The 27506-nt window shown below is 40.1% G+C and overlaps 1 protein-coding gene across 2 annotated transcripts; it reads left to right on the top strand.

Moving 5' to 3' along the window:
- The first annotated feature begins 71 nt into the window (after nt 1-71).
- TBC1D10C (TBC1 domain family member 10C) lies at nt 72-27256 on the top strand. Of its 2 annotated transcripts, none has more exons than XM_032218468.1 (9): nt 72-710; nt 13135-13234; nt 14435-14542; nt 17340-17446; nt 18823-18937; nt 19674-19739; nt 21705-21894; nt 23265-23419; nt 25813-27256. In XM_032218468.1, the coding sequence occupies exons 1-9, from the start codon at nt 604-606 to the stop codon at nt 26224-26226; spliced, it is 1362 nt and encodes a 453-aa protein (XP_032074359.1). In that variant the 5' UTR covers nt 72-603; the 3' UTR covers nt 26227-27256. The 2 variants fall into 2 exon arrangements, with proteins under 2 accessions (XP_032074359.1, XP_032074349.1); XM_032218458.1 differs by having other exon boundaries at nt 618-3129.
- Nucleotides 27257-27506: the final 250 nt, after the last annotated feature.

Here is a 27506-nt window from a genome sequence, read left to right as displayed (position 1 = left end):
ATCAACACGAGGCTTTTCTTGCGATTGCGCGAGCTTTGGCAGAGCCCAGGAAAGGAGGCGGAGATGGTTGCGGCAAGAGGCTTCTGGGAACTGTGGTGTTTTCTTCACAGTTTTGGTCCCAGTAGAGTCGGAAGAAGCAGCTGGCGGCAGATATGGCGCTGTGAAAATGCGAAGTACTTTTCGTTAATTCATTTCCCCAAGAAGCCGGCGAACTGGTACCTGTTATATGCATCTGAAAGAGAGAGAGGAAACAAGAGTAGAAAAATGGCTACTTGTCTTAAAATATATCCAATGCAAAATCCTAAGGAAGCTGAATTTAAAAACCAACGCTTAAGTGCAAGCAGTCGGCTTCTCCAAGTGCTCATCCCTCTGCAAGTGGTCATCCTCACGGCCTTCTTGCCTGCTAGTCCGGTAGCAGAAGCTCCATCTTGATGCCAGCCTGCTGCTGCAGAAGGCAGATGTCAGAGCAACTCCGCCTGCCAGGAAAGTGGTATTTCATTTTCCCAAACAATAGCAAGCCCTTTGAAAGGAACAGTCCAAATGGGCAACCAGCAGGTCCAATTGCCCTGTTGCCCTACATTCAGCCATTAGGCTTGTATCCCCATGGCTATTTCTGCCTTGGCTGCTCAGCAAGCAGTTTTCTTCTTCTTTTCTTGGATCAGGAATATCAACCCTGCGGAATACCTTGCCTTGGGTCACAATTTCTTTAGGTAAATCTTCATGCAGCAAGTTACTTGCTCTCACCATTCCAGGCTTGACCTGCCTTGCCTTCCCCAGGCCAAATTGTTGCTGCACTTTGTCTTTTCTGCTATCTGCCTGCCTGCCTTTCTCCCTGCCTCAAGCAAGCGTTCCCTACAGCTTGCCCCTTTGCTGTGCCTTCCCTCACTGTTGGAGAGAGCCATCAAAATCTCCTGAGTTTGTGTGGTGGAGTTAAAGCAAGGTTATGTGAGCAAATAGTTTGTGACTAGTGTGAAGATCCAGTCAAAGTGGTTAAGTTTATAGTTCATCTTATAAAAGACAGGCAATTAGAGCAATTCACTAAACCATGATTCTGTGTTGTAAAAAAACAGCTTTATATCTCTAGTGCTACATTTGTCTACATTCATGTTCTCTCCAATTCAAAAGGCAGATGAATACCACACCTTGGAATGAGTCAAACAAATTCCAGAGGTAAAGTTGAATCAATTACAGTGGCTAATACACTACCTTGTATAGAGTCACTAAAGAATTTAGTGATAACATTCTTATATGGCAACCTTTCAGTTGTTTAGGAATTTGTGAAATCTGCATTTAAATATACACCAATGACTCATGACTTTTTCATCCTTTACATATGCTGAGTTTAAGAACCCATCATTACCCATGGCTGGATGTGTGTTAATATCTACTGCCATTTGGAATATATACATTTGAAATGAAACTGGATTTGTTGACTTATTCTTACATAATCAGAAACACACATTCACCCCAACTCTTGTGACTAACAAAGGACAATCATGATTCCCACGTAATCACCTGTATCTTCAAGGAAGTACAACGTGTCTTCTTGAGACTATTCCACAACAACAAAGAGTAGTCATTTATGATATAGATCTTGATGAACAACCAGCATCCTTAATGAAAAGAGTTTAAGCATATAAAGTTTGCAGCTTTTCCAGCATCTTCCAGAGTACTCTGCTGATAACTCTGCTTGCACATTTGGAGAGTCAGTCTAGTTCAAAGTATGACACAAATTTATTGAGACTGTAAATTAGCATCACCCATTTATAAATTTGATAAGATAATCTGGGAGTCATATAAACTTATTTTGGCTTAACTCCAAATAATGCAACTCAAGTGGACCTAAGAAAATGGGTTAATCTTTGGAGAATTTGCATGTATATGATATTATAATAGATCTGTCATACTGGTAGCATTTTATCTCTGCCTAAATTATGCCATAGGGACAACATGTTGTTATGTCCTAATGTCATCCTAGGAGGAAGGAAGGTCCAGCTCAAATAACCACTTAATGAAGTCACTGCATAATTTTGAACCAATAAATTCTTTCTCTGTAGGGATAAAATGCCCTGGAGAAAATTGTGTCTACTCTTTTAGGATTTATGGACAGAAGGCAGACTCTAGATGAGGGGTGTAAAACTTGTGGTGTCATGTTGTCGTCACATGACGTATTGCACCTTTTGCATGGCCAGCGTGTGAAACATTTGGCTCATGGGCCACAAGTTTAACACCCCTGCTCTAGATTTTAAAAAAACAATTATTCAGAAGTACAGAAGGGATAATAAAAATGCCCGCAGTAGTAAGTATTGTTGCAGGATCTAATCTCGGTTGGTCACCTGGACCAGAGGTTTTGTCTTCCGAGCTTTTGGACTCATGCTGGAGCCCATCTTCAGGGCACTTCTCTCTAGCCTGAAGTTCCCTGAGGACCAGCTTTAGCACAACTCCAAAAATTTGGAAGACAAAGTCTCTGGTCTGGTGACTGGGTGACTGATTGGATCCTGCAACGTTACCTTCATTAGTAAGTATTGTAATGAAGGTATGATAACTCCTGGCCCAGCACCATAGTTTTGCTCTGCCTATAGGGGAGAGACTGAAGAAGGGAAGGGGCATCTCTTGGGGGTGTATTTGCACCTTTTTTTTTTTACTTTGCAAGGGATCTATTGAGTGCCTCCCTTCCTCTGTGCCCTTCCATTTTTTCTTGCTCCACCCTCTCCTAACCCTAACCCTTGCTCATTTCATAGTTCTATGTATTACATCAGGAAATGGTTTTGGGAGGAAATAGCTTGCAGAACCTGTGAGGAACTCTAGTCATAACGGTAGGGGTACGTTCGTAGAGGCAGTCTTCTCTCCAGAAGTGGCTGAGCCAGGGGCATGCAGTCAACATGAGATAAATCACAAAATTGACGGTTTCCGTTGATTCAAAGGATTTGAATGGTAGGGAAGAATGTCAGATCCTTCTCTGTCAGCTGGTAATATAAGCCAAGCTATGGAGGAACTACCAGATGCCTTTGATTTCTGCTTGCGTGATGATGCCAGTTCTCTGGGCTCCGACTCTGAGCTGAATGGCATGGCTCCCTATCGCAAGACGGATCGCTATGGCTTTATTGGAGGAAGTAGCCTCCAAAATGGGTAAGAGGCAACTTCTGCTCTACAGGTTGCTGGAAGGGTGTGGAATGAGGGAGTAGACCTTTGCTGGACAGAGGATTGGCGCTCAAAGGGAAAATGGCATTAAGTTTGCTGTAGACAAGTAAATTAAATCTCTTTTCAAGCTAGTAGAAAAATTTCATATTCTCAGCTACTCCTTTCTGAATTCTTTCTATTTCCGACTGCTTCACTTTGCAGAAGTAATTTTCATACGTATCGGATTGTTCTCTTCTCACCTGAGTGGCTACATCTATATATCCTGAAAATATTATTTCTAATCATTAGAAATAAACTATTATTTCTGAAGAACTTTGTAACGAGAAGTACTAACAGATGGGGATGAAAAACTGAAAGGCAATAAATATGTCTTGGTTTGAGGTAATTTTCCAAGATGTATTATTTACTTCAAATGTGGCAAGTTTCAAAGGCAGAAGAGAAGTATATAAATAATTATCCAACCCTGTTCTACCCTGTTGTTAGGTAATTATAGATTAATATATTCCAGGAAAGACCTTTTTTTTCAACTTCTCTTTTAGAGGAAGCAAGATGTGTTGAATTAGTGCCCCCTGGCCCATTCTTCTAAAATGACTATCTAAATTTCTTTCACAAAATCTATTGTGACATCAGATTCTCTCTGTAATTTTCTGGTAATGTCTTAGGAGGCTGCCCCAAATAAAATAACAATTTAAAATTAGACGTGAAAATTGTTTTGCTATTTTTTGTATTTAATTTAGCTAGTATTAAAGGAGATAATTATTATAAGGTGAAAAGGCCTATAGATTAGGATAATGTTTGCCAAGAAGAAGCCAGATATTTTAGACTTAAATTCAAGTCTTCAATTAGGAAAAGCTGGACAGAATGGAAAAGTGTCACAAAATTGTGGTTATTTGGCATTATTTTTGCAGAGGGCAAAGGGGTGTAGGAAGTTAGCACTCAACCCTCTCCTAGGAAAATGAAATATTAAAAAGGCAGAATTCTATATTTCCCTGGATGAGAAAAGGAGAAACATGTTTTAAAGACAAAGCAGCTCCCTGCAGCTCCCTACCCCTCCCCTTCAGGGTGATGGAATTAAGACATGACCCTCAGGATTAGCCCTCTACCCATGGTACCTGGGAAGATTACATCACCCAGCAAGGCTCAAGCAAGCCTGGGACACAGACAGCCTACAAAGTCACCGCCGTCTGGAAGTCTGACAGCCAATGGGATACATTTTTTTGTACAGGTACAGGAAACTTTAAGGCAGGGCCTAAGAGAGTGTATAAATATATCCCTCACTCCACTGCAGGTGCTTTTTTTGCCCAGGATTTCAAACCATGTGGTCCTGTCCACCATTAAACCATGTTTCCAAGCAGTCTCCATTAGTGGTGGGATTCAATTTTTTTTACTACGGGTTCTGTGGGCGTGGCTTTGTGGGCGTGGCAGGGGAAGGATACGGCAAAATCCCCATTCCCTCCCCACTCCTGGGGAAAGGTTACTGCAAAATCCCCATTCCCTCCCTATCCCACTAACCTGCTTTCCAGCTCCGTTCTCCTGTTCAGGGCAACAAAAGGAAATCAGTTGGGAGGCAGCGAGCCTATTTGCCGGTTCTCAGAACTACCCAAAATTTCCGCTATTGGTTCTCCAGAACCTGTCAGAACTGGCTGAATACCACCTCTGGTCTCCATGTTTCCGGTCTCTTTCTTCCCACTTGGAACTGAACCCAGATGGGCATTCCTTCCAACAGGGGTTACAATCCCAGTTTCAAGTTTGTGAAACTAAATCTATTCCCTTTTGCTAGCTTCATAGTCATACTACGGTCATACTAGATGGGTGTTCTGTGAACTTTAATCCTCATGTGTTTGGAGGGTATCAGGTTGGAGCAGGCTGATGTAAAAAGACTTGAGACTTGATGAATTGAATTCATACACATCAAAAGAGGCATTTAGTCAAGTCAGAGAGATCCAGACACATAAGATAAAGGTGTTTACCTGCATTCTTATCAGTGGAGCACATGAGACCTGTTTGTAACTCAGATGCAACTTGCTGGATGAGGATGATAGGAACTAATTTTCCTCCCAAGGAAAACAGACAATATAGACAATACAACATTTGGTGACCATTCAAATTACAACAGCACTGAAAAAGTGACTTATGGCCATTTTTCACCCTTACGACTTTGAGGCATCTCCATGATCATGTGCTCAAAATTCAGATGCTTGGCAAGTGGCTTATCACTGTTGCTGTGTCCCAAAGTCACATGATCACTTTTTGCTGACAAGCAAAATCAATGGGGAAGCCAGATTCACTTAACAACTATGTTACTAATTTATCAAGTACAATGATTCACTTAACAACTGTGGCAAAAAAGTCATAAAAGTGCAAAATTCACTTAACAAATGTCTCACTTAACAGCAGAAATTTTGGGTTCAATTGTGGTCATATGTTGAGGACTACCTGTGTAGTATGCAGATAACCTAGTTATCAACTCATTTTGGAGGACAATAATTCTTAACGTTTTGTTTCCCACATTTTGCCAATCATTTTATTCAAGAACTTTGATGTTACCATGAAAGAAACAAAATGCTGACTTTGCCCACCTAGTGCATTTACAGTATTTATCAGCAGGCATTCTGTTGTTACAGTAAGATTAAAGGACTTAACATTTCAATGACTAACTCTATGTCCCACCTAGATTACTGTCTGTAGCGCATATGTGGCACATGTGCAATTGATTGTACACTGTGTTTTAGAATTCATTTCCTTTACACATGAATGCTGATAATTACCAGGCATTTTACTTGTGAATATCTATCTATACAGGCTTGATCCTGATTAGTACTTGGGAGACAACAAGCAATACCAGGATAGCAGGGTAGACAGAGAAGTCATAGAACTATCCCAGAATAAGACAATGGCAAACTTCTATATCAATGTCAAGAAAACTGCATGGGAAATCACTAGGAGTTGAGTTTGAATCAGAGACAACTTTACATACTGGTTACAGAGCAGTGTGGTTACAATGTCTCTGTGCTGCATCATATTTCATTATATTTCATTTCATTAAATGACAGTTATATTTTATCTTTTGAACCTGCATCACTTTAAACAATTTTATTTCAAAGTGAACTACAATTAATTCTTCTATTTCTGGTGAATCTAAAATTGTTACTATTTCAGGAAAACTAAGGTTACAGTATGGAATTAATTAATAGACCCTTGGTCTATTTGAAATCAGTAATATTCCATTCAGCAATTAACCCTTCAGGTTCAGTTGTGGAATGGAATGGACCCAGCTATAAATGTTTGTGGAGATTCTCAGTCATCCAGATCATGTTTGTCCCAAATCTGCTTTTCTAAAGGCAACTAGTCTTTCTTGGTTTTTCTCCTTGAAAACATTTTGCTTCTCGTCCAAAAAGCTTTGTCAATTCTGGCTGAATGTGGAGAATGGAAGGATTTATATTCCTCAGCAGTCATCTGGTTTTTAGCACTCTGAATTTTTTATTTATTTAATTTATTTATTTCATTTATTTTGTCCAGCATGTATTAGATAACAGATGTAAGTATAAACATGATTTCGAATACATGAAATGGATATGGATAAAAAGGAACATTAAGACAAGGATGATAGGCACATTGGTGCGTTTATGCATGCCCCTTACAAACCTCCTACAGTCTAAGGTTAACGTTTTGGGGGTTTGGCAAAGAAACCACAGAGTCAGGTAGTGCATTCCAGACATTGACCACTCTGTTGCTGAAGTCGTATTTTCTGCAATCGAGTTTGTAGCGGTTTACCTTAAATTTGTATCCATTGTGTGCTCGTGTATTGTTGTGGTTGAAGCTGAAGTAGTCATTGACAGGTAGGATGTTGTAGCAGATATTTTTATGTACTGCGCTTAGGTCAGACCAAAGGTGGCATAGTTCTAAGTTGTCTGAGCACAAAATATCAAGTCTGGTGGCATAAGGTATTCTGTTGCGAGTAGAAGAGCGGAGGTCTTTTCTTATGAAATATCTCTGGACTCGCTCAGTTGTATTAATGTCCGATATGCAGTGTGGGTTCCAGACAGATGAGTTGTATTTGAGAATTGGTCTAGCAAATGTTTTGTATGCTCTGGTTAGCAGTACAATATTATCCGAGAAGAATATACATATGATTAGGTTAACAACTCTTAATGCCTTTTTGGCATTAGCTCTCTGAGAGTCATTGAGGCCACTTGGGGTTTTATCTGTACACTCCAATGGGTGTGGAACAATCCCAAGATAAGAAGTTAAACATAGCGGCTTCAGTGGCAGCATATCAAGGATGGATACACTGAGATTCAAGAGCTGCATGCATCCAATCACCCTTCTTGTAGAACTTGGACATTTTTAAATCGCAATTGCCAAAAACTGGTGGAAAGGTTCCCTGTCATCTTGAAATAAAATTGCAATAAAACTCTAAAATTGGCTTAATATCAGGACAGGACAAATTATATCCGGGAATCTTAAAAATGAATGAACTGCTGCCCAAATTAGGTAGTCATACTGTTGCTCCTACATTCTCAAAAACTTTAAATGTATATGATTACTTATCAGTGTGAGAAAAAAAATCTCTTTAAAATATAAATAATCAAAGAGCATCATTGTTGTACAATTGGTCTAAAAATGGTAGCTTGTTGTAATTGGAGCAGGTCAAATATAGAGTTGGTAAATGTTTGGTGTTTTTTCCCCGCACTCTCTTGTTATTGATTGTAGGTTAGAATTGGCCTAGTGGATAGAAAGAATCCTGTGAAAACCATGTACAGCATACCTCCTGCACTTCTACAGATATTGTCTATTTTGTCCTTGTAATACAAGGCAGTTGGAGCACTCTGTCTAGATAATGGTCATTGTATATAAATGATGCGCTGCATTCCTATTTGATCTGCTGAATCAAAATAAAATCTTAATTGTCATCCCTTCTGACTGAAACCATAGTTTGTTTAAATGATATGAAGTGCACCAGTAATGGGGAACCTATGCCACACATGTCAAAGGAGACATGCTATGAAGTTATGGGTGGCTACCCAAGCCTTCACCAAAACACCCAGTAACTATTTTTGAATAGTTATGCCCCATTCTCAGATTATTTTCTCATGCCTCATGCGGAGGCAGCACAAGAATAGGGTATGGTCTTGCATTGCCTACAGGCTGTCTGAAAGTTGCATGAGGGGACCACATTCTTCTACAGAGCCTCCAATACTCATGCAAGAATGGGGTGTACTTTTTTTCCCCTCTCAAATTATTTCTCTTTGGTGTGTGTGTGTGTATGTGAGTGCCATGTGAGCACAAATTAGGCATTTTCTGAATGTTTGATACACCAAACCCAAAGTGTTTGTCATCATTGCTATACAATCAGTATAGTCCTAACGCCCTTAGCTGGGGAAGACAATCCTCTCTACTCCAACGTAAGGGTCTATGTGGCCAGTCAGCCAGTAGAGTCACAGAAGTCTTGCAAGCAGGAGTTATAAGAGCACTCTTAACAATGAAGTTCAGATCAAGATTATTTGTAATGTCAAAGAGGGCCTGAGTGGAAAATGTCTTTGCCTACCTATTAACTAACATTTCCTGTTTTAGCAATGTAGCTCAGCCACATCCTCTCACCGTATCTATGACGACTTGTGCATCCTGAAAATACATGTTGCGGTTATGCTGGCTATTGAGTGTTTTTTCTTGAGCTTTTGGTCTACATGACTTTGGAAGGCTGAACTCAATACATTTATATTAATTCTTTTTTTAGACATACTACAGTAGAAATTCTCATCAGTTTTAACCCATTTCAACTTTCAAGACTTCCTGCAAAGAATTGTGAAATCAGCCTCTGATGAAATGCAGAAACCCTTTAGAGCAGCGTTTCCCAACCTTGGCAACTTGAAGATGTCCAGACTTCAACTCCCAGAATTCCCCAGCCAGCATTCGCTGGCTGGGGAATTCTGGGAGTTGAAGTCCGGACATCTTCAAGTTGCCAAGGTTGGGAAACGCTGCTTTAGAGAACTCTAAGCTTCTCCTTCCTAACTACAAAATTCTTATTTTCAGAGCTCCTGAAAAAGAAAATGTCTGTGTATGTCCCCTGTTTTGGGATAATGAAGATGGGACTATATAAGCCATGACACCCCCACACACACACACACACACAAACATACACCCTTCTTGGCAGCCACTGGAATTTTCTCCAGATCATCCTATTGAGAGCAGAGTTTTCTGTCCTTGGGGTGAAAATAAGCAGTAATTTTTTAAATTCCTGATGCTCCTGTTTTACTGTCCTTTTTTTAAAAAAAACTATTTTTGAAGCCTCCTGCCTTCCAGAGATGAGATACAGTATGTCATCATTGTTCCCCCCTCGTCTTACAGGCTGAAAAAGATTAAAGTAGAGGGAGTGGGAGAGAAAAGAGGCATGATTTCCAAGTATAAAATGATTCCTGCTTCAGGTTGATGCAAAACATACCAAGGGGAAAAAACTCATTACAGGCATGATTAATTTCTTGTAATACCTTCATAGGCATAAATGGGAAGGCAGATAAATGACCAAAGCCCTATACCCTTTTAATAATGGAATGGAATAGAGAATAGGATAGGATAGGATAGGATAGGATATTGGCCAAGTGTGATTAGACACACAAGGACATTGTTTCTCAGTGTACATGCAAAGCAGCAGAATAATATTGATCTTAGTAATAATACCAATAAGAGGCAGTAGTAAAGAAGACAGGGATAATAATACTGCAGCCATATTGCATGAGTAAAAATATACATAGATATTAGATGGTACTATGATAATTAGTTGCTCAGCAGAGGTTAGATATTTTGGCATGCAATGCCCCGAGGGGAGGCATTGAAACAGTTTGTGTCCAGGATGTGAGGGGTCTGTAGATATTTTCTCAGCCCTCCTTTAGACCTGTGCAATATTCAGGCCTTCTATGGAAGGCTGGCTGGTTGCAATGGTTCTTTCTGCAGTCTTAACTATCCGTTGGCATCTGTACCAGTCCTGTATGGTTGCTGTACCAAACCAGACAGTATGTATTTTTAATATTTTAATATGCATTACACCCATCACATGCATGTAAAAAAGGGTAAAAAACAGAGAGTCGGTTTGGAATGTCCCGATGGGCTTTAATCATTCAGTTCTGCTCACTATTTTGATACTGTTGACCCCACCCCAGATATGCCTCACATTTGCTTCAATTCTTTTCAGCAAGCTCAAAAGTCATTTAAAATGCAACCATCAACTGGGTTCTGTCCTGTTAGCTGAACAACCAAGATGTTGAGGAAGGAGTCATGCTACATTTCGTTTCTGGAGGAAAACAGAGGTCGTTTTTAATGAAATACTCTTTCCAAACAAAATATTTCTACTGTTCAGTCTACCCAAGACCCAAGCACTGGATCCTCTAGTGACTCACTTCTTCCCTGACTTCTGGTATGCAACTATTCTAGTATTCCAACATCTATCAGCACTAAAAAAAAAAGATGGCTTGGTCAACACTGACTTTAAATCAATCCCATGAAGGCAAGAAAAGCCAAAGAGAGGTATAATTCTATTGTATGTATAATAGAGAAGAATAATATAAATAGACACAGTTTCCATACTGTATCTATATGATCTACTGTACCATTTCGCCAAAGAACTCGGGATAATTTCATTTTACCCTCGATGTTTGGGTTAATAATCTATGCTAAGATACAGATAAGCAAATCGCTTGGGGCTTTGTGCATCCTAGGAACTCATCTGAGAAGTTGAGGTCATAGCAGAAAAGGAGTACAGCCCTCTGACTCAAAGAACAGCCTCCTCCTCACCCTTTCCGGTTGCAGAGCATTTTGAGCGCATATGTGCTTCATATTAAAGAACTTGTCTCATTAAAAGGCAGCCCGAAGGTCACACCCACTCTGTTGGATGGTTCAGACTGGATAAACCTCTGTCTCTCTTTCCCATTGTAATTGCCTCACCACTGTTTCTGCTGCTCCATGTGCAACTTTCTATCAGAACAATGTGGCAACAAGAGAGGGGCTCTAGGCCAGATCCTCCTCCCTCCCCCAGAAATCACTGCCTTTGGGCTGAAGGAGGTTCCAGCAAGAACTTTTCTTTCTTTCTTTAATCAACTGCTCCTTCTCTGCAAATAAAAAGGGAAGCTTTCAATGAAATTCACATGTTTTTTAGCTGAAATCAATATTTTCAGTACCTGTTCCTGACACAATTTATTTAAATATAGTCCACATTTGTGTCCTACCTGAATATAATTTCTTAAATAACTTCCAGATAAATATTTGCTGCTATTAGCATACAAATGGTAATACTCAAATTTCTTCAAAAGTAACTAAATGTTTGTTTCAATGTACCTTTTAGTCATACAGCAATAGCACTTAGACTTACATACGTATCGTGTTATTCAATTATTATTTTTAGTTTCGTAGCACTTTTTTGTCAATCAAAAGTTAGCATTTGTATCTCTAGAATTTTTGTTCTATGGAACACAATGAATTTGAGACCTGTGTTTGTAGATTTACTGTTGGCTATTTGTTTTGTCATTTATGATCAAAAACATTTGGCTTGTTGGCCAGTCTACTATTAACCCTTTTTGAAACATTTGATTGAAATTATTTTCAAGATGAGGATGTAAGGTAGACATAGTGTAGGTTTGGACCAAAATCAATGAAATTCATTTTTTCCTGAAGCGCGCCAATTCTTCAGTTCTTAGTTTGTTCTATTACAATTTTTGCTGTTATTACAATATTTTCCATTTGTTCAGGTTTTGCTTGGTTTTCTATTTCAGATATCCATGTAGATTGTATTGCTTTTTCAAACATGTTCCCCTCCCCCTTCACGTTTAAGAAAAAACTTAAGAAAAGTTCTGGCTTCAACTGAATATTAATTTTGTAAAATCCTCTGTAACATTGTATGTATTTGAATCCAACATTTTTTAGCTTTTTTGCAGGTCCACTAAGCATGATAAAATATCCCTTCATGTTGTGCACTTTTCCAACATCCATTGGAAATCCCTTTATACATTCTAAATAGTTCCTGACATCATGTACCAACGATACATCATTTTATAAGAATTTTCTTTAAGATCATAACATACTGTAAATTTCAACCCCCTTTATCACATATTATTTCAATAATCCAAAATATTTAACCAAATTTAATAATTTGACTTCATGCTAATATGATTTGGGGTTTGAAGGCTATAGTAAAGAGAGATACAGCATTGGCTTTTAAAATAATGTTGTACTTTGTTATGGTTTGTAAGATCCTGAAATAAACTCACTGATTGGAACCTGCATATTTTTGACAGGATTTCCCCTGGGCAGCACTGCCCTAATTTATCCTGGAAATCATACTTCAGGGCATTGGGAGGGGATGGGTAGTGGAGAACCAGGATACTTAATGAATCAGTTCTCCTATCAGTTTCTCTCCTCTTAAGTTAGGCTATTTGTTCTGCTGGTGGAGGAATGGAAATTGCTCAAAAGGAAAAATAAGCCATCTACAAATGCCATGTCTCCATATTAACCTATTTATGTTTTAAACATGTGTGTTTGTACATGTGCCTGTATGGTGATAATCATAAAACTGTTCTGAATGCAAGTTTATGCAAACACCCGTCCATAGAAGAATCACATATTTTAAACCTGAGGAATAGCCAGTTTCAAACAGGATTTTTGTCAAGGGGAAAAGGGATGCAATTTCAGAGGACAATCAACAGGCAAAATCAACACTTCTGTAGCTTACACTTCAAGTAGGTATTGGATTAATATTTCAAACCACATTTTCTCCTCAGCAAGCCTCTGTATCCTCTATGGCCCCTTTATGATTTGTGGACGTCAACTCTCAGAATTCAAAAACAGAATATAGGAATGGACTTAATAGGAGTCCTCGTGAAGGGTAATAATGTCTTGCAAAAAAAATTATTTTTTTTCAACATGGAAAAGTTCAGTGAGAAACATTATTGCATAGGAAATTTAGAGAGGGGCCCTAAGTTTTGCTTTTCTCTTCTCCATATGCAGCCAAGATCATCTCCCTGTTGTGCTCATCCGACACCGTGAAACCAAATGGCTGGAAATGACAGCTCACTGGGAGAAAACCATGGCCAGGCGCTACAGGAAGGTAAGAAGGTATCTAGCATTCTTTCTTTCAGCACATCTTTTCATCAAAGTCTTTAGTGAACCCTATTATAATTTCAAATGCTCTTCAAAAACTAATGTGCATTTGACATATTAAATGAAAGTTGGTTTGACCATGATTTATTGAATAAATAGCAAATGGTTAACTTCGTAGAACAAAGTCTAGACCAAATATACTGTGAGATGGCATAATATCTGAAACCTATCAGAAACTTTCTCTTATCTCTCTTTTGCACATAACAAACCCCAAGCAGAGTCCAAATAGAACAATATAGTTAGAGTTTCAAGATGCCATGTTTTTGTAACCAATGGTTGCAGTTTCCTTGAAATATTAATATTCCAGCCTCCAATACAATTAATATTTGCAAATCCAATGCAGCATAAACTGATATTAAATTAAAGACCTGATGTTAAAAGCCCAGGAAAAAAAATGAAAATGAAATGAAAATATCTTTGCATGAAGCCAAAAGGACAGAAGTTAGGAAAACCGTTCTAACAACTAGATACTAAAACTGAGAAGTCTTCTTCCTGCATCAATCTTATCTCAGATGGACATAAATTACTCCAAGATTGTTTTCTAAAGGTGAGCTTAGCCTATGAGCAAAGCAAGTTCACATGAAAGATGGCTAATCCTTTTTGGCATCGAAAACCTTTTTAACATTATGAATTCTTCATATATTAATTGGATTGTGAAACTTGGCATTTGCTTTTAATTCTTTTTAATTTTCTATTAATTTTATGGGTTGTCTTTACAATGTTTAATATTGTGATCCTAAAATCCATACAAGAATCCAAATCTTTATCAAGCCTACATTTACAAAATGCTTTTGAGATTTACCTACTAAAGATATTGCCCTTCTGGAATGTTTTGTGTGACCAACATGGCTTGGCATTTTGTATTCTATCTTGGGAAGCAGCTGAAGAAAATTATTTAAGCAATAAAATTCTAAAGGCAAGCATAGAGAGAGGCGGGGGGAGATATGTAGGTAAATATATGGATGATAGAGAATACGTTATCTTCACTTATGGAAGCCACAATGTCTTGAACATTTACTAAGAAAATGAAAATGCAAACAGCAAGACTGCCACAAAGCTAATTTTTTACACCAATAGGATTCTTTATGGGAGTGGGCTCTATACAGGATCAATATGTACTTAGTTTATATGGTTTATAATAATTCAGGTAAAGCTGCTGTGTCGAAAAGGAATCCCTTCCTCTTTACGCGCACGCTGTTGGCCTCTGTTGTGTGGAGGACAGGCCAAAATGGAGAGGAGCCCCGAAAAGTACCAGGTAAGCCTGCATCTTATAGAACAGTGATGGCTAATCTTTTCTGGATTGAGTGCTCAAAGTGTGCGCCTGAACCCACAAAATGCAATGTGTGTGTGTGTGTGCCCCCCACACATGTGCCCCACCCCCTGCGCATGCGTGTGGCCCCCCTGCACATGCCCCAACTCCCATGCATGCACATTGCCCCTGCAGGTACCCACCCCCTTCACATGTGTGCATGCCCCCCCTGCATGCGCCCCAACTCCCACGCATGTGTGAGGGCCCACACACACCTGCCCCGCCCCCGCAGACAGAGATCTGAAGACCAGCTGGCCAGCAGGAGGCACGTGCACATCTGTGGCAGAGCTGAACTGGCTCGGGTGCCATCAGAGAGGTTGCTGCATGCCACCTCTGGCACATGTGCCATATGTTCACCATCAGGGTTATAGAACTTATTCTAGCCTTTGAGGCACAATGAAATTCTACGTGTGTTAGAAGGGTTTGGATTAGAAACGTTCTATTATCACATCAGCCAACAGTACAGCCACCTCTTCAGCTATTGCACTTATCCTTTCTATCTGTGCCCTTATATCAATTAATTGGCAAACCAATGACATATTCTTCCTGACTTATGTTTACTCTTATTATTTGAATATTTACAAATAATGCATTAAATATTATTAAGTACGTAAGACAGGTGGCCTGCTTCTTATAGTATAGCATCTCTTAACAAAGGTATAGCAATACTTTGAAATGCAATCCAATGGACATTTAAGAGGGAGTAAGTCTAACCATTGGACTTGCTTCCATATTAAGTATGCATAAGACTGCACTGTTAATTTTGCTTTTCATTTGTGTCAGAACACAATTTAGTTTTACTATTATTGATTCATTTGTAAAATCTATTAACTTAAAAATATTGTGCTTTCAGCAAAAAAATGTTTTCAACATGCAGTTAAAACAATTGAAATGTATGCAGAATAATATAATTACAAAACTAAAATCCGAAGGTGGTGCTTTTAAGCAAATACAGAATGATACAAGTAAACCAAAGTTGAAATCTATTTAGATTATGTGTCATTAAGTTGTTAACAAATCTTAGTAGTATCACAGATGGACTTTCACAGATGATCTCTGTCATCCCAGCCCTTCGTGTGTTTTGGGGTTACATTATACCCTTTATAACCTTTATAGTCAAGTCCATCCATTTTGTTTCTAATCATTCTCCGCTTCTCTTTCCTTCCATCTCTCCAAGTATTATGGATTTCTCAAGGGAAGTCTGTCTATGTACAATGTGTTCAAAATGTGACAATTTGAGCCTGATCATGGGTCTTGAGTGAAAGCTCAGAATTGTTTGATGAGCCATTAGTTTATTTTCTTGGTTATCCATGAGATTCTCAAGAATTCAAAAACATGGTCTTGCTTCTTCAAAAATCAGTTTTCACTTCCATAAAGTACCACATGGAAAACTATTGTCTGCGTAGTTTCTGATCTTTATGGCCTCAGATATATCACATCTGAACATTCATTTGTACCCTACCAAGAGGTAGTATTTCTTGATTGCTGGTTTCTTTTTGTTCAGTAACTGATCCTAACAGGCACAAGTTATCCACTACTGCAGTGTCATTTCTAAAGCTGGTCGCTGAATCTGTTATTACTGTATTGATTTGGCTTTTTTATATTTAATAATAGGCCTATTTTTCCCCACTGTGCTCCTGGTCACATATTTGCTTTTATCATAACTGAGCCGTTGCACCTCCTTGTACCAACAATATAATCAATTTTATTTCTGTGCCCGTCATCTGGTAATGCAGTGTTTTTCAACCTTTTTTGTGCAAAGGCACACTTTTTTCATGAAAAAAATCATGAGGCACACCACCATTAGAAAATGTTAAAAAAATTAACTCTGTGCCTATATTGACTATATATAAAGTAATTTTCCCACGGCACACCTTACACTATGCCACGGCACAGTGGTTGAAAAACACTGTGGTAATGTATAGACATCATTTTTGAAGACTGTGTTTGCAATAAAGGAGTCACTGAATTGACAGAAACTGATAAATCATTCTCCTACTTCATTTCTGTTTCTTAAGCCTTAAAGTTCAACTACAATTTTGCTCCTTACTCTTTTCAGTTGTAGCATTCCAGTCTCTAGCCATGTCTTGCTGGCATGATTTTCAATTTTAGATTGAAACTGACCATAAAACCCATCAACTTCTTCATCATGTGTTAAGGTTCGGAGGATAAAGTTGGATAATTGTTATTTTAAAGAGTTGCCCATTGTTTTTATTGATATTATTTAATTACATTGGTCTTGATATTACTTGATTTTTGCTGTATCCTTCCTGACTTTAACAGCAACATCATTCCTTCCTTATTTTTTCATATCTTGTAGTAACCAATGTGAGTTTTTGGTTGAAAGTGTTTAATTGCAAACAATTAGCTGATGCAGAAGATGTGAACATGCAGTCCATTTTGACTTTCATTTTACTGTTTTCATGCTTTTTACATTCTGTCTTGCAAAGTACAGTAACACTGTCTTTCAGCTTTTGATATCTTTTCCTGCATGTCAACATCAACAACTAGATGTCTGGAAGGATTTAATTTAGCAACATGATATCATAAGCACTATTAATAAACGGAAAGACCTTCAGCTGTTGCTTAGTAGCGTGTTGAGTGCCTGAAAACCACATCATCTAGCACTGTATTATCAATTACTTCGTTGTGTTTAGCTGTCTTTCTTTAACAACATATAAAGATGGGAAAGAGCTGGGCAAATATGGGCCCTCAATTGACCGAGGTCTGTTTACTGTTGCAGGAATTGCTTGATATACCTGGTGATGCTCAGTGGGTGGAGACTATCACAAAGGACATTCACCGCCAATTCCCTTTCCACGAGATGTTCTTATCTCCTGAGGGTCCTGGGTGAGTGAGTAGAGTATGCAGAGTAGAATTTTTTGAACAGATTATTACAGATTGAAATATACAGAATAGTTGTCTGAAGAACTTTTTAATCCATCATATTTGTTTTAGGGAAAATAAATGATATTTAACTAAAATACATAAATGCTTCATATACTATCTTTTTTCCTTAATTTATGTCCAATATTGTGTTGATAAAAAATAAAAACAATGTCAAATTTAAATTGTAACATGCTTATGTTTTGCTCTATATGTTGCATAATAGCATTAGGTCCATGCATAAGTTTCTTGAGAGTTACAAGACTCCCTCCTTCATTCAATTTTAACTTTAGTTTTTTTTTTAATTAAAAGTAACAGCATGTTGCAGAACAAAGGACTAGCTTCTCTAGATCCCAATAGCATTTGTAGAAAATAAAAGCAATGGGCCAAAAAACACCAAAATAAGCCAGAACTGAGAAAACTCAAGGAAAGCTAAAGAGATGATGGGGAGCAACCTCACCAATTTCCCATGAAGAATATCATATTATGGCATTCATTTGGTGAAAAGCCAAACTCTGCCATGCTCATGTTATTATAATAATGCACAATGCACGCTCTAAAAATCACATATGATCACTGACTTCTGAAGTGTACCTACCTCTGTCCAGAGAAGGGAAGCGATTTGTGGATTAATACAAGAAGCAAGATTTCCTTCACTGAATATTTTCATATAGAGGCTAGATAATAAATTCCATCAGTTGGATGATTGTTTTGATGACTGAAATGGACCTTTCCATAACTGTAGCCCCATAACCCTTTACCACATCTTCTGAAAAACTATGGCAGCATGGATAAAGACTGGTGATCCTAGCTCTGAGTTGTGTGTGTGTAAGGCTCAATGGATCAACTGAACTCAAGCTTTGTGTGGTTAATGGTTCAACATGTTGTATGACCCTAGAAAATTAATTAACATTAACCGCACTCAGTGTGTTGCATGCATGACTACAGATTATAATTCTTTATACTTTGCATAATTGTTTCCATTTCCAACTTTAATTTGGCTAACTCTAAGCTGAATTCCCCAGATACATTAGGGTACTATTTGGATCATCCCTTCCAGTTGCTTTGAACCCAGTTTATCTATGGAATGTGGACAATCCTACTATGTAGACTGGTCACTTGCCCCATGGAAGAGTGTTGGGGAATGGAAAGCCCATTTACATATTCTGAGACTGAGCAACCGGTTGAATCCCACTGGCCAAGGCACAGCACAGGATTCTACCTAAAAGCGAACCACAAAGCTGAACTAGAGTGCTCTTATTGGATTTGATCTGGTGAAGGCAAGGCAAGGATGTGACCATGGCTTCCTCAAGCCTTCTGTGATCTCTATTCCCTTACAGACAGCAAGGGCTGTTGCAGCTGCTGAAAGCCTACACTGTGTATCGACCCGAAGAAGGTTATTGTCAAGCTCAAGGTCCAGTGGGTGCCCTGCTTCTCATGCACATGCCACCAGAGGTGAGTCTCAGGCAAAGCCCTTCACCCTTACAGTTATCACTATGGTTATTGGATTGATTGACTGACTGATCAAACAAAATATTTGAGCCACTCTGATCTGAAAAAAAAATTCTGGCTATGGTGTAAGCCCATATAACATTAAAATACTTTCCAAATAGAAATTGGATGGGGTTGAACCCAATTTCCAAAGCTCCTGAGAAATCAAATTGCCTTCAACAAGTCAAAAGATAAAGGACAAGGATGTCTGCATGCAGGGTCAAAAAAGTCAACATGGCAGTGGTGTCAAAATGCAGCTAGTCCAGATGGTACCATTGTAGATCAGTCTGCATTGCTACAAATAAAAAATTGGCAGAAATTTGATTGCATCAGCGTGATGGCCTCCTGACATTTTTTAATGTACCCTTTGAAGATCCCTGAGAGGGACCAGATTACATCCCTCTGATTTTCAAAACTCTCTCTAGAATTCTAGACAAGATGGGCAGAAGGAGCACTGACAAATCTTGGTGCCCTCTCTCTCCTTTGTACGTACTGTACAAATCTGCATTGATTTTTTTCTTTCTTTCTCAACTTTATGGTGCCCCAATGGGCCTGGTGCCTTAAGCACGTGCTTAGTCTGTTTAATGGTTAATATACCACTGCTTTTATCTTACTTACATCAGACTTATTCCATGCTAAATCCTCTCTATCAGCTGCTACTGTTTGTCTTCCCTGATGGCTGCCTGTTTGTTTTTTCCAGCAAGCGTTCTGGTGCCTGGTACAGATCTGCGACCACTATCTGCCTGGTTACTACAGTCCCCAAATGGTGAGAGATTTGGGAAAGAAGGGCAATCCACCTGTGGGGATGGGAATCAACAAACTGGAGTGGGACAGCAGTTCTTAAGACCTTTCTTTGGGGTTGAGTTAAAGTTCTCTCCATCAATTTTTAATACTATTGGGATAATTTTTTCTGTCCCCACTGCTAATGCTTATTCTTCTTCCACAGCCTCTATTCCAGCTTGCTGCCAAATGGTGCTATCCTCTTAATCAAAAATATCTGCAGGGTTTGGAAAAAAAAGTCATGGGTTTAGCCCTCTGCCTTTGGTACCCATTTTTCCTTCTCAACGAGCACCCAGGAAAACAGTGATGGGACAGGAGTGAGGAGTGAGGGTTTGACATTGGGTGCCTCCTGGCTTGTGCTGATTTATCAAATGTTGATTAGCCTTTAACAATCTGGCCTTTCAACTCTTGCTGAGAAGAATCCACTTAGCTTCTTATGATGTTTTCCATAAGGTCCCAGGATGACAGTTGCTAGAGAAAATGATTTGTTACGTTCCTTTGTTGAAAGCAACATCCTAGCTGATTTAGGCAGAATGTTCTCCAGCTGGAGATGATATTAATTACCACTGATTGGGGAGAGGAATGGAACCCCTAACATATCCCCCTTTCAATCTCTCTCTGGTTTTAATTAAGCAAAACAGGCGTGTAATTAGAAGACTTTTGAAAGTATGGGACTTTGAAAAAGCAGCTCTTTCCATATCTGGCATCTCAACAAGCCTGCAGATCAGCTGCTCGCATCTCATTCTCCATGGGAGATGGGGGGGACAAAGAAGTGGAAGAGAGTGCCTGGGGACCTGGATGGGGGGAGAGTAGAACTGCATTTTTATTTATTATTTTGATTTTGAACTTTTAAATAGATAGATTAAAGGCAAAATTTCAGGAGATACAACTTTATATTTGACGAACATAAAAGAAGATTCACACACAAAATTAAAGCCTAAGGCTCAAAAATTGTGCCAGGTGAAGACAGCAAGCAAGACTGTAGTGTAGGGGTCTCCAAACTTGGCAACTTTAAGACTTGTGGACTTTAATTCCTGGAGTTCTCCAGGCAGCTGGGTGAGGAACTCTGGAAGTTGAAGTTCATAAGTCTCAAAGCTGCCAAGTTTAGAGACTCCTACTGTAGTGGATGGATGAAACTGTAGGATGGAAGGCTGGAGGTCTCATATCTCCCCTCCTGGAACTGCTTTCTGTCTTCATATCCTGGCCTTCACACTCTGTCTATTCTATTCTGAGCTAATAGCTTAGCAGCTCCTTCTGTCACTATACTATCTTCCAGGGGTCATTTCACAAATTATTCTTCTCTTAATAATTCCCATAACCTTAATTTGGGTTTTCACAGCCTGTATTCCCTTTCTGGTGATTGAAAGGTCAAAATGCAAAAAGGGAAATAATTTCCATAATGCCAATTCCTGAGACAAGTGGCTTGAAAATTCAGCCGTTGCTTGGTAAATAGATCATTTTCAGAAGACGTAAAGGAAATTTATTTTAAATAAAATCTTCAATTTTAAATATTAAAATGAAAATAGTGTTGAATGACCACTATTTAAAGCCTGATGTCACAGCTGCCAAAAGGAAGTGACAAATGAAAATGCAGTGCTCAAGTCAAATCATAAGATGTCACTGGTCTGCTACAAAGGATCTGTTCTCCCTATGACGTGGTTTATGTCACAACATAACATTACAGAGGCAAGAAGATTATAATTAAGATCTCCATGCCCATCCAGAAGGATACATGCAGGTTGAAGTTTAAATATCATATTCTATCATTTGTAGAAGAATAAAGACAAAAATAATGCCATGTTTTAATACCCAGCTTGTATCCACACTGTCATACTTTTTAACCATTGTAAACAAATAACTATAAGTCAAGGATGGGTGAGGGTAGGAAAGTAAGAGTAACAGAAGAGGAGACTATTTGATTAAATGATATTGTTGTATCTTTTTCCTGCAGGAGGCGCTGGTGCTAGACAGTGAAATTTTTACAGCGCTCCTCCATCGCGTGTGTCCGAAGGCCTTTAAGCACTTGCAGAAGCATGGGGTGGGGCCTTTGATGTACATGCCTGAGTGGTTCCTGTGCCTCTTTGCCCGCACGCTGCCCTTCCCCACGGTGTTGAGGGTCTGGGATGCCTTCCTGAGTGAGGGTGAGTGAAGACAATGAGCTCTTGGGGATCTGTAAGTCCAAACTGAGACAAGAAGCAGAATCATATTGCAAAACTTCACAAGGCAACAACTGATGATATGAGGTGACTGGGAGAATAAATTGCTAGAGTCTAACCCAGGAGGAGCCAAACTTGGGAACTTTAAGACTTGTGGACTTCAACTCCTAGAATTCTGGGAGTTGAAGTCCACAAGTCTTAAAGTTCCCAAGTTTGGACAGCCCTGATCTAACCCTACAGATGCAGGAGGCTAAATTGGAAAACAAGGATAGGAGAGTCGGCACAATCTTTCTTTTAGGGAGAGGCATCTTCTATGGATAAAGGAAGAGATTAAAATCTTTCTGAAGTAAATGTAAGAAGAAATAGGATATTGGATGGAGAAGGACAGGATGCAGGGATGGTCATGATTTGGAACCAAGATGGGCTATATTATGATGGACTCACACTTAAGATTTTCAGAAAGAGCAAAGTAGAGATGTTGCTGAGTAGGCAGAGCTTTGCTCTCCTGTTTTCACAGAGCCAGGACATTCTGTTTTTTTTCTACCCTTTGGAATGGAGTTATTCCAAAATCACTAAGCCAGATCATGTCTGATAATTATTTAGATGAAGAACTACTACTAAAGAATCCCAGGGGTGTAAAACAGATAAAAGGAAGAGTTGAAAAAGCATTCAAGAAAAAGATACTAGCATATTGTAAGATATGCCGTATAATTGCCAAGTAAAACTCATGGAAAAACCCAAGAAGTCACCAAAAATCCAATGTTATGCAGGGACATTTTTGAGGTTTTTCTCATGTTTATGTTATTTTAGGGCTTGTACTACATTTTTAAAACGTATGCGGATTTTCAGGAGCTATAGTTGAAAGACATGCTTGAAATCCTGAAAAAGATATTTTATCAAATTACTCATCCTTATTTTGGAGGGACAGTCATCCCCAGCCTTTTACAGATTCTGAGGCTGTAGAATTATCTGTGAGCATGAGCAAAGAATGGGAATTCTGGGAATTACAGTTCTAAATTAGCTGCAACACTCTGAGTAAGCAAGATAGCTTGGTGAATAAAGGACGATTTCAGTAAATTTATTCACCGGTTTTCTAATGTTGCTTCCCTGGAGCTCTTTGATTATCTAATTCTGCTTCCCTGGAGCTCTCAGATTATTCAGAAACAGATTATTCAGGATAAGCAATATTATTCAATGGAAGAGCATCCAGTTTGAATCCCAGCACTTCCAGCCAAAAGGGCTAAGTAACATGAAAAATGTTGCTTGTCAGAATAGGCCTGGCCAGATGGATGGACAAAAGTGTACAAGAGTGCTTGTCACAAGCTCAACTGCTCTGCCCTGGCTTTCTCCCGCAGGAGTCAAGGTGTTGTTTCGTGTTGGTCTGCTGTTAGTCCGCTTAGCCCTGGGCTCCTCTGAAAAACTACGTGGCTGTCCAGGACTGGTGGAGACACTGGAGAAGCTACGCAGCATCCCACCTCAGTTTCTGGAAGAAGACAGCTTCATGGCTGAGGTAAAGACTACAAAAACCTCCTCTCTAGTGTAGCAGCTCCCTTTTGTGTTTCCTTCTAGCTGTAATCAACTATTTTTGGTGTGCAGGCCTGCGAGACCTGCAAAAGATGATTTCAGTAATAATTGGGAGATTTTGTGAAAGGGTAGAAACTCTCAAGTATTTGTCTCTGGTGTTTAAAGGTACACAAGGAAGGCATAACAGTGTGTCTGTGTGTAAAAAGTGGGATGTTAAAGGACAGAAAAGAATGTATGTTCCAAAGGTGCTTTTCCCAAAAGTAAAGTGACCAGATTTTAAAACTGGTTAAGCGGGACACCATTGACGGGGGGGCGGGGGGCGGTGTGTTCTTGATTAAAAATTTTGCTGCCCGGCACTGTGGCGGAGGTGAAGCTGCCAAAGCTCCCGCTGGCGCCCCCGCCCGTAGCAGTGGCGGTGCCGCCTCCCTCCCCCTCTGCTCGGAGCACCTGAGCTGGGCACCGTGTTATCCCTGCTGCCTCCTCCTCCTCCTCCGCCATGCTTTTGAGAAGCCATGGGGCCTTTTTTTTCCTGCTCCCGCCCCCTCCACCACCTTCCTACTGGCTCCCGCGGCCTCATGGCTCCTCAAAAGCACGGCGGAGGAGGAGGGGGCAGGGGTAATGCGGTGCCCAGCTCAGGTGCTCTGAGAGGAGGGGGAAGCGCCACTGCCACAGGCGGGGGTGCCAGTGGGAGCTTGGTGGCTTCACCTCAGCCGCAGCACCGGGTGGCAAAAGTTTTAATCAATAACACCGCCCCCCCCCATTCCATTCCCAGGCAGAAGAAAGAGACTCCAGGAAGGAGAGTTTGGCCAATCATCGGAAGGTGTTTGAGAAGGAGAAAAGCAGGCAAGGAAACTTCTCAAGAAGTTCCAGAAGCAGCTGCTTCTCCTCTGGGCTAGAGGGAGGGGAGGAGAAGGAAGGAAGGAGAGAAGGAGGAAGGGAGGGAGAAAAAGGAAGGAAGAAAGGAAGGAAAGATGGGAGGAAAGGAAAGAGGGGAGGGAGGCGAAAGGGAGGAAGGGGAAAGGGAGGAAGGGAAGAAAAGGGCACCTTTTATTGTCCTCATCTTGTAAAAACCCCGCAGGCTGCGACCCCGGGCTCGGCTCCTTCCCCGGGCACAGCCCACCTGCTCTGCCGGCCCCGCTTCCTTCCGAAGCAAAGCTTCCGGGCGCCGGCTGCCTCTTTGTCGGAAGGCGAGGCAGAGCCGCCCCAATCAAAGCCATTTCAAGCAGGGCAGCGGGGAGCAGGGCAGCCATGCTGCCCGGGGAAGCCAGTGGGCTTGTTGCAATTGCTGTGGCGGGCTGCAATGCCCTACCTTCCACGGGGACCTCCGCTCCAGGCGCGTACGTGCAAAGCGCGGGGCCGAGCTGGGAGGGCCATCGCACCAGGGCCGAGAGCACTCAGCCCACCCCCCCCATCTGCGTCTCCCTCTGGAGATGGAGCAGCCGTAGCCTGGCCTCTGCGGGTGAAACAGCTGGGAGCCTGCAGGGCATTTGGAAAAGCTGGATGCGCCCCTGGGTAAAAACCTTCATTGCAAGTATTGCAAAGCCCATCTAAAAATCCATTTTTTAAAAGCCCATTTTAAAAATGCCGCGAGACGCGGGACAAATTGTTCAAAAGTGTGATTGTCCCGCTAAAAGCGGGACATCTGGTCACCTTACCCAAAAGGCAATTGGACTTTCTTGGATTTTTTTTCCCTTGAAACTGTTTCACTTCTCATCCAAGACATTTCTTCAGTTCTGACTGGGTGGGAATGGAAATATTATATTCTTTGCAGTTATCTGGTCATTAGCATTTTGAAGATCTGATAATCGGGAGGTTGCAAACTACAGTTTGCAATGGGAGCTCTAATTGATTTGCTGCTAGGCACCCAGAAATCTATCTGGCAGTCCCAATCTACCATACACACAAACCAGCTATAAGCCGGCAATATTCACCAATGTCCTTTCCTCATCTCTGTTGCAGAGGTGGGGAAATCTGAGTGCTGGGAGCTGCCCTTGGGTGATTAAGCAAAGGGGTAACATCATTCAAGTGCTAGGCTCCCATTCCATTGGTTTTGTTGTATTGTTGGGCTGTTTTTTTGTTATTCCTGGCGTGTTAAATTAAATGAAGCCTTACATACCCGTTTTTAATTATTTTGCTCCTCCAAATGAGAATTTCTTTCAGAGAATTTGCAGCCTAAATTGAGGAATGCCACTTATTGAAGCCATAAGAGCTTTAAAAGAAGGAATGTATGGCCACATATGGACCCCAATCAACAGGGTTCCCCCTACCTTTCTTGTCTTAGAAGTCCATTTACTGTAATAGAAGTAATTCAAAATTCATATTTTCCTCCTTGGGCCTCCTACCTAAATTTGTCCTTGTTGCTTTCTTCACCTTTGGTAGGTCCATGATGTGCCCATCTCAGAGAGTGACCTGGAACGTGAATGTAGAATCCAACTGGGGAAACTACACAAAACTCAGCCTAAATTCCAGTACAACCCAAAGCAGCGCCTGTCTGGTGCAAAGGCCATTTTTGACGTTCAGCAACTGGAGGATGCACAGAGCAATAAAACAGAGAAGGAAATTCACGCACATACTTTCCACATCCCACAAATCAAGGTAGACCCGCCCCCATCACCCCCAAGGGAGCAGAAGAGGGCCTCGGAGATGCACGCTCAGAAAAAAGAGCAGAAAAGGAAGAAGCCGGACACACGGGGAAAGACTTTCCATGCCTTTGAGCATCCCACGGGTAGAAGGGAGAGAAAGCTAGAACCAGAAGCTGCAAGGAGCAAGTCATCTTTTTACTTGGAGGCATGATTCTCACTCAGGGCAGAGAAGAGATGGAACTCTGAGAGAACAATCATGCAGCATTTTCTCATTGCCCTGCTCTGGTTAATGGATGAATTCAGAAGTTTCGACATAGCCTGAGTTGAAGGCAGTCCCGAATTTCTATGAAAAAATTAAATAAAATAGGCTGGGTTTCCTAATTTGAGGAGCTTCCTCTTTCTGAGGCCTTCATCTATAACCCTACTTGAATTAAAATAAGATATAGATAATCCCACCCTACATATGTTTTGAGATGTAGAGCTATGAGTTATAGATATTTTGTGTGAGAGTGTGTGTAGAGATACGATTTAGCGAAGCTTAGTGAATTTCAAAGGGCAGAGCAAGTAGATTTCACTAAGTATCCTTCTTCCCATCACTCAGCTCCCATCCTCAGTAATTTTAACATAGTGTCAGAAGGAGACCTCTTGATAATTTGGAAATATGTTAGCTCTCCATTAACAGCTGCCTTAGACAGAAACTTTCTGCAGTTACAATGGTAATGAAAAAATAATTTTGTGAGAACTTTTGCAGGTCCATAAAGCAAACAAAAGCTGAAGTAAAATTGTAAAATTGTGATGTTTTACTTAGTGACTGCTTTGTTTAACGACCAGTTTGCTGGTCCCAATTCTGGTCACTTAACAAGGACTACTTCTTTGCTATATATTTTCATCTGTTTTGCTGTGGATGTTGTAACCTAAAGTCCAGGCCTGGCAATGGGGATAAAAAGAAGAGAAGTCGTCTAAGATCTTGGATGAATGAAAACTAATTTGAAATACATTGTATTGCTCCAGGCTTTGAGATACAGTATTTGGCACCTTGATTCTAAGGAGGTAAAATTTATTGCACCTGTATACGTAAAACAGATCTAATTCAGTAAAATTATAAAAAATGTGATTTTCCTATATCCATAAAAAAAACCAGAAAATTGTTCTGATTCAGAGTGGCAAAGGGGAGTGGGGGGATTGTATAATTATTTGGTTCCAGGAAAAGATTGTTTTAAATTGAACAAACTGAAGAAAATAGAGAAAGGGTAAATCAATTAGTGGTTAAAAGACCTAATCATAACAATTACAATTTTTTATAAAATGTTCAATAACAAAGGTCCACATGGTCAGTATAAATAGTTATAAGGAGTTAATTGTTGAGTTTATCATTAAATCTCATTAGCATTTAGCAACAAAATGTGTAATTTTTATTTTATTTTTTAGAGTACAAAGACTCTTCAAAAACAGATACTGGTAACAAACTGACAACCTGGGCCCATTCTTTAA

Source organism: Thamnophis elegans, chromosome 1 (genome assembly GCF_009769535.1).
Source record: "Thamnophis elegans isolate rThaEle1 chromosome 1, rThaEle1.pri, whole genome shotgun sequence".
Taxonomy (NCBI): Eukaryota; Metazoa; Chordata; class Lepidosauria; order Squamata; family Colubridae; genus Thamnophis; species Thamnophis elegans.
This window is presented reverse-complemented; position numbering and strand designations above follow the sequence as displayed.

What these genes read in the sequence shown, in the direction of transcription:
- TBC1D10C (XM_032218458.1), top strand. Translation starts at nt 2,945, where the DNA reads ATGTCAGATCCTTCTCTGTCAGCTGGTAATATAAGCCAAGCTATGGAG. An exon ending in GGAGCCCCGAAAAGTACCAG is followed by an intron (nt 14,543 to 17,339) that starts GTAAGCCTGCAT and finishes TTACTGTTGCAG; the next exon opens with GAATTGCTTGATATACCTGG. An exon ending in GTTACTACAGTCCCCAAATG is followed by an intron (nt 19,740 to 21,704) that starts GTGAGAGATTTG and finishes TTTTTCCTGCAG; the next exon opens with GAGGCGCTGGTGCTAGACAG.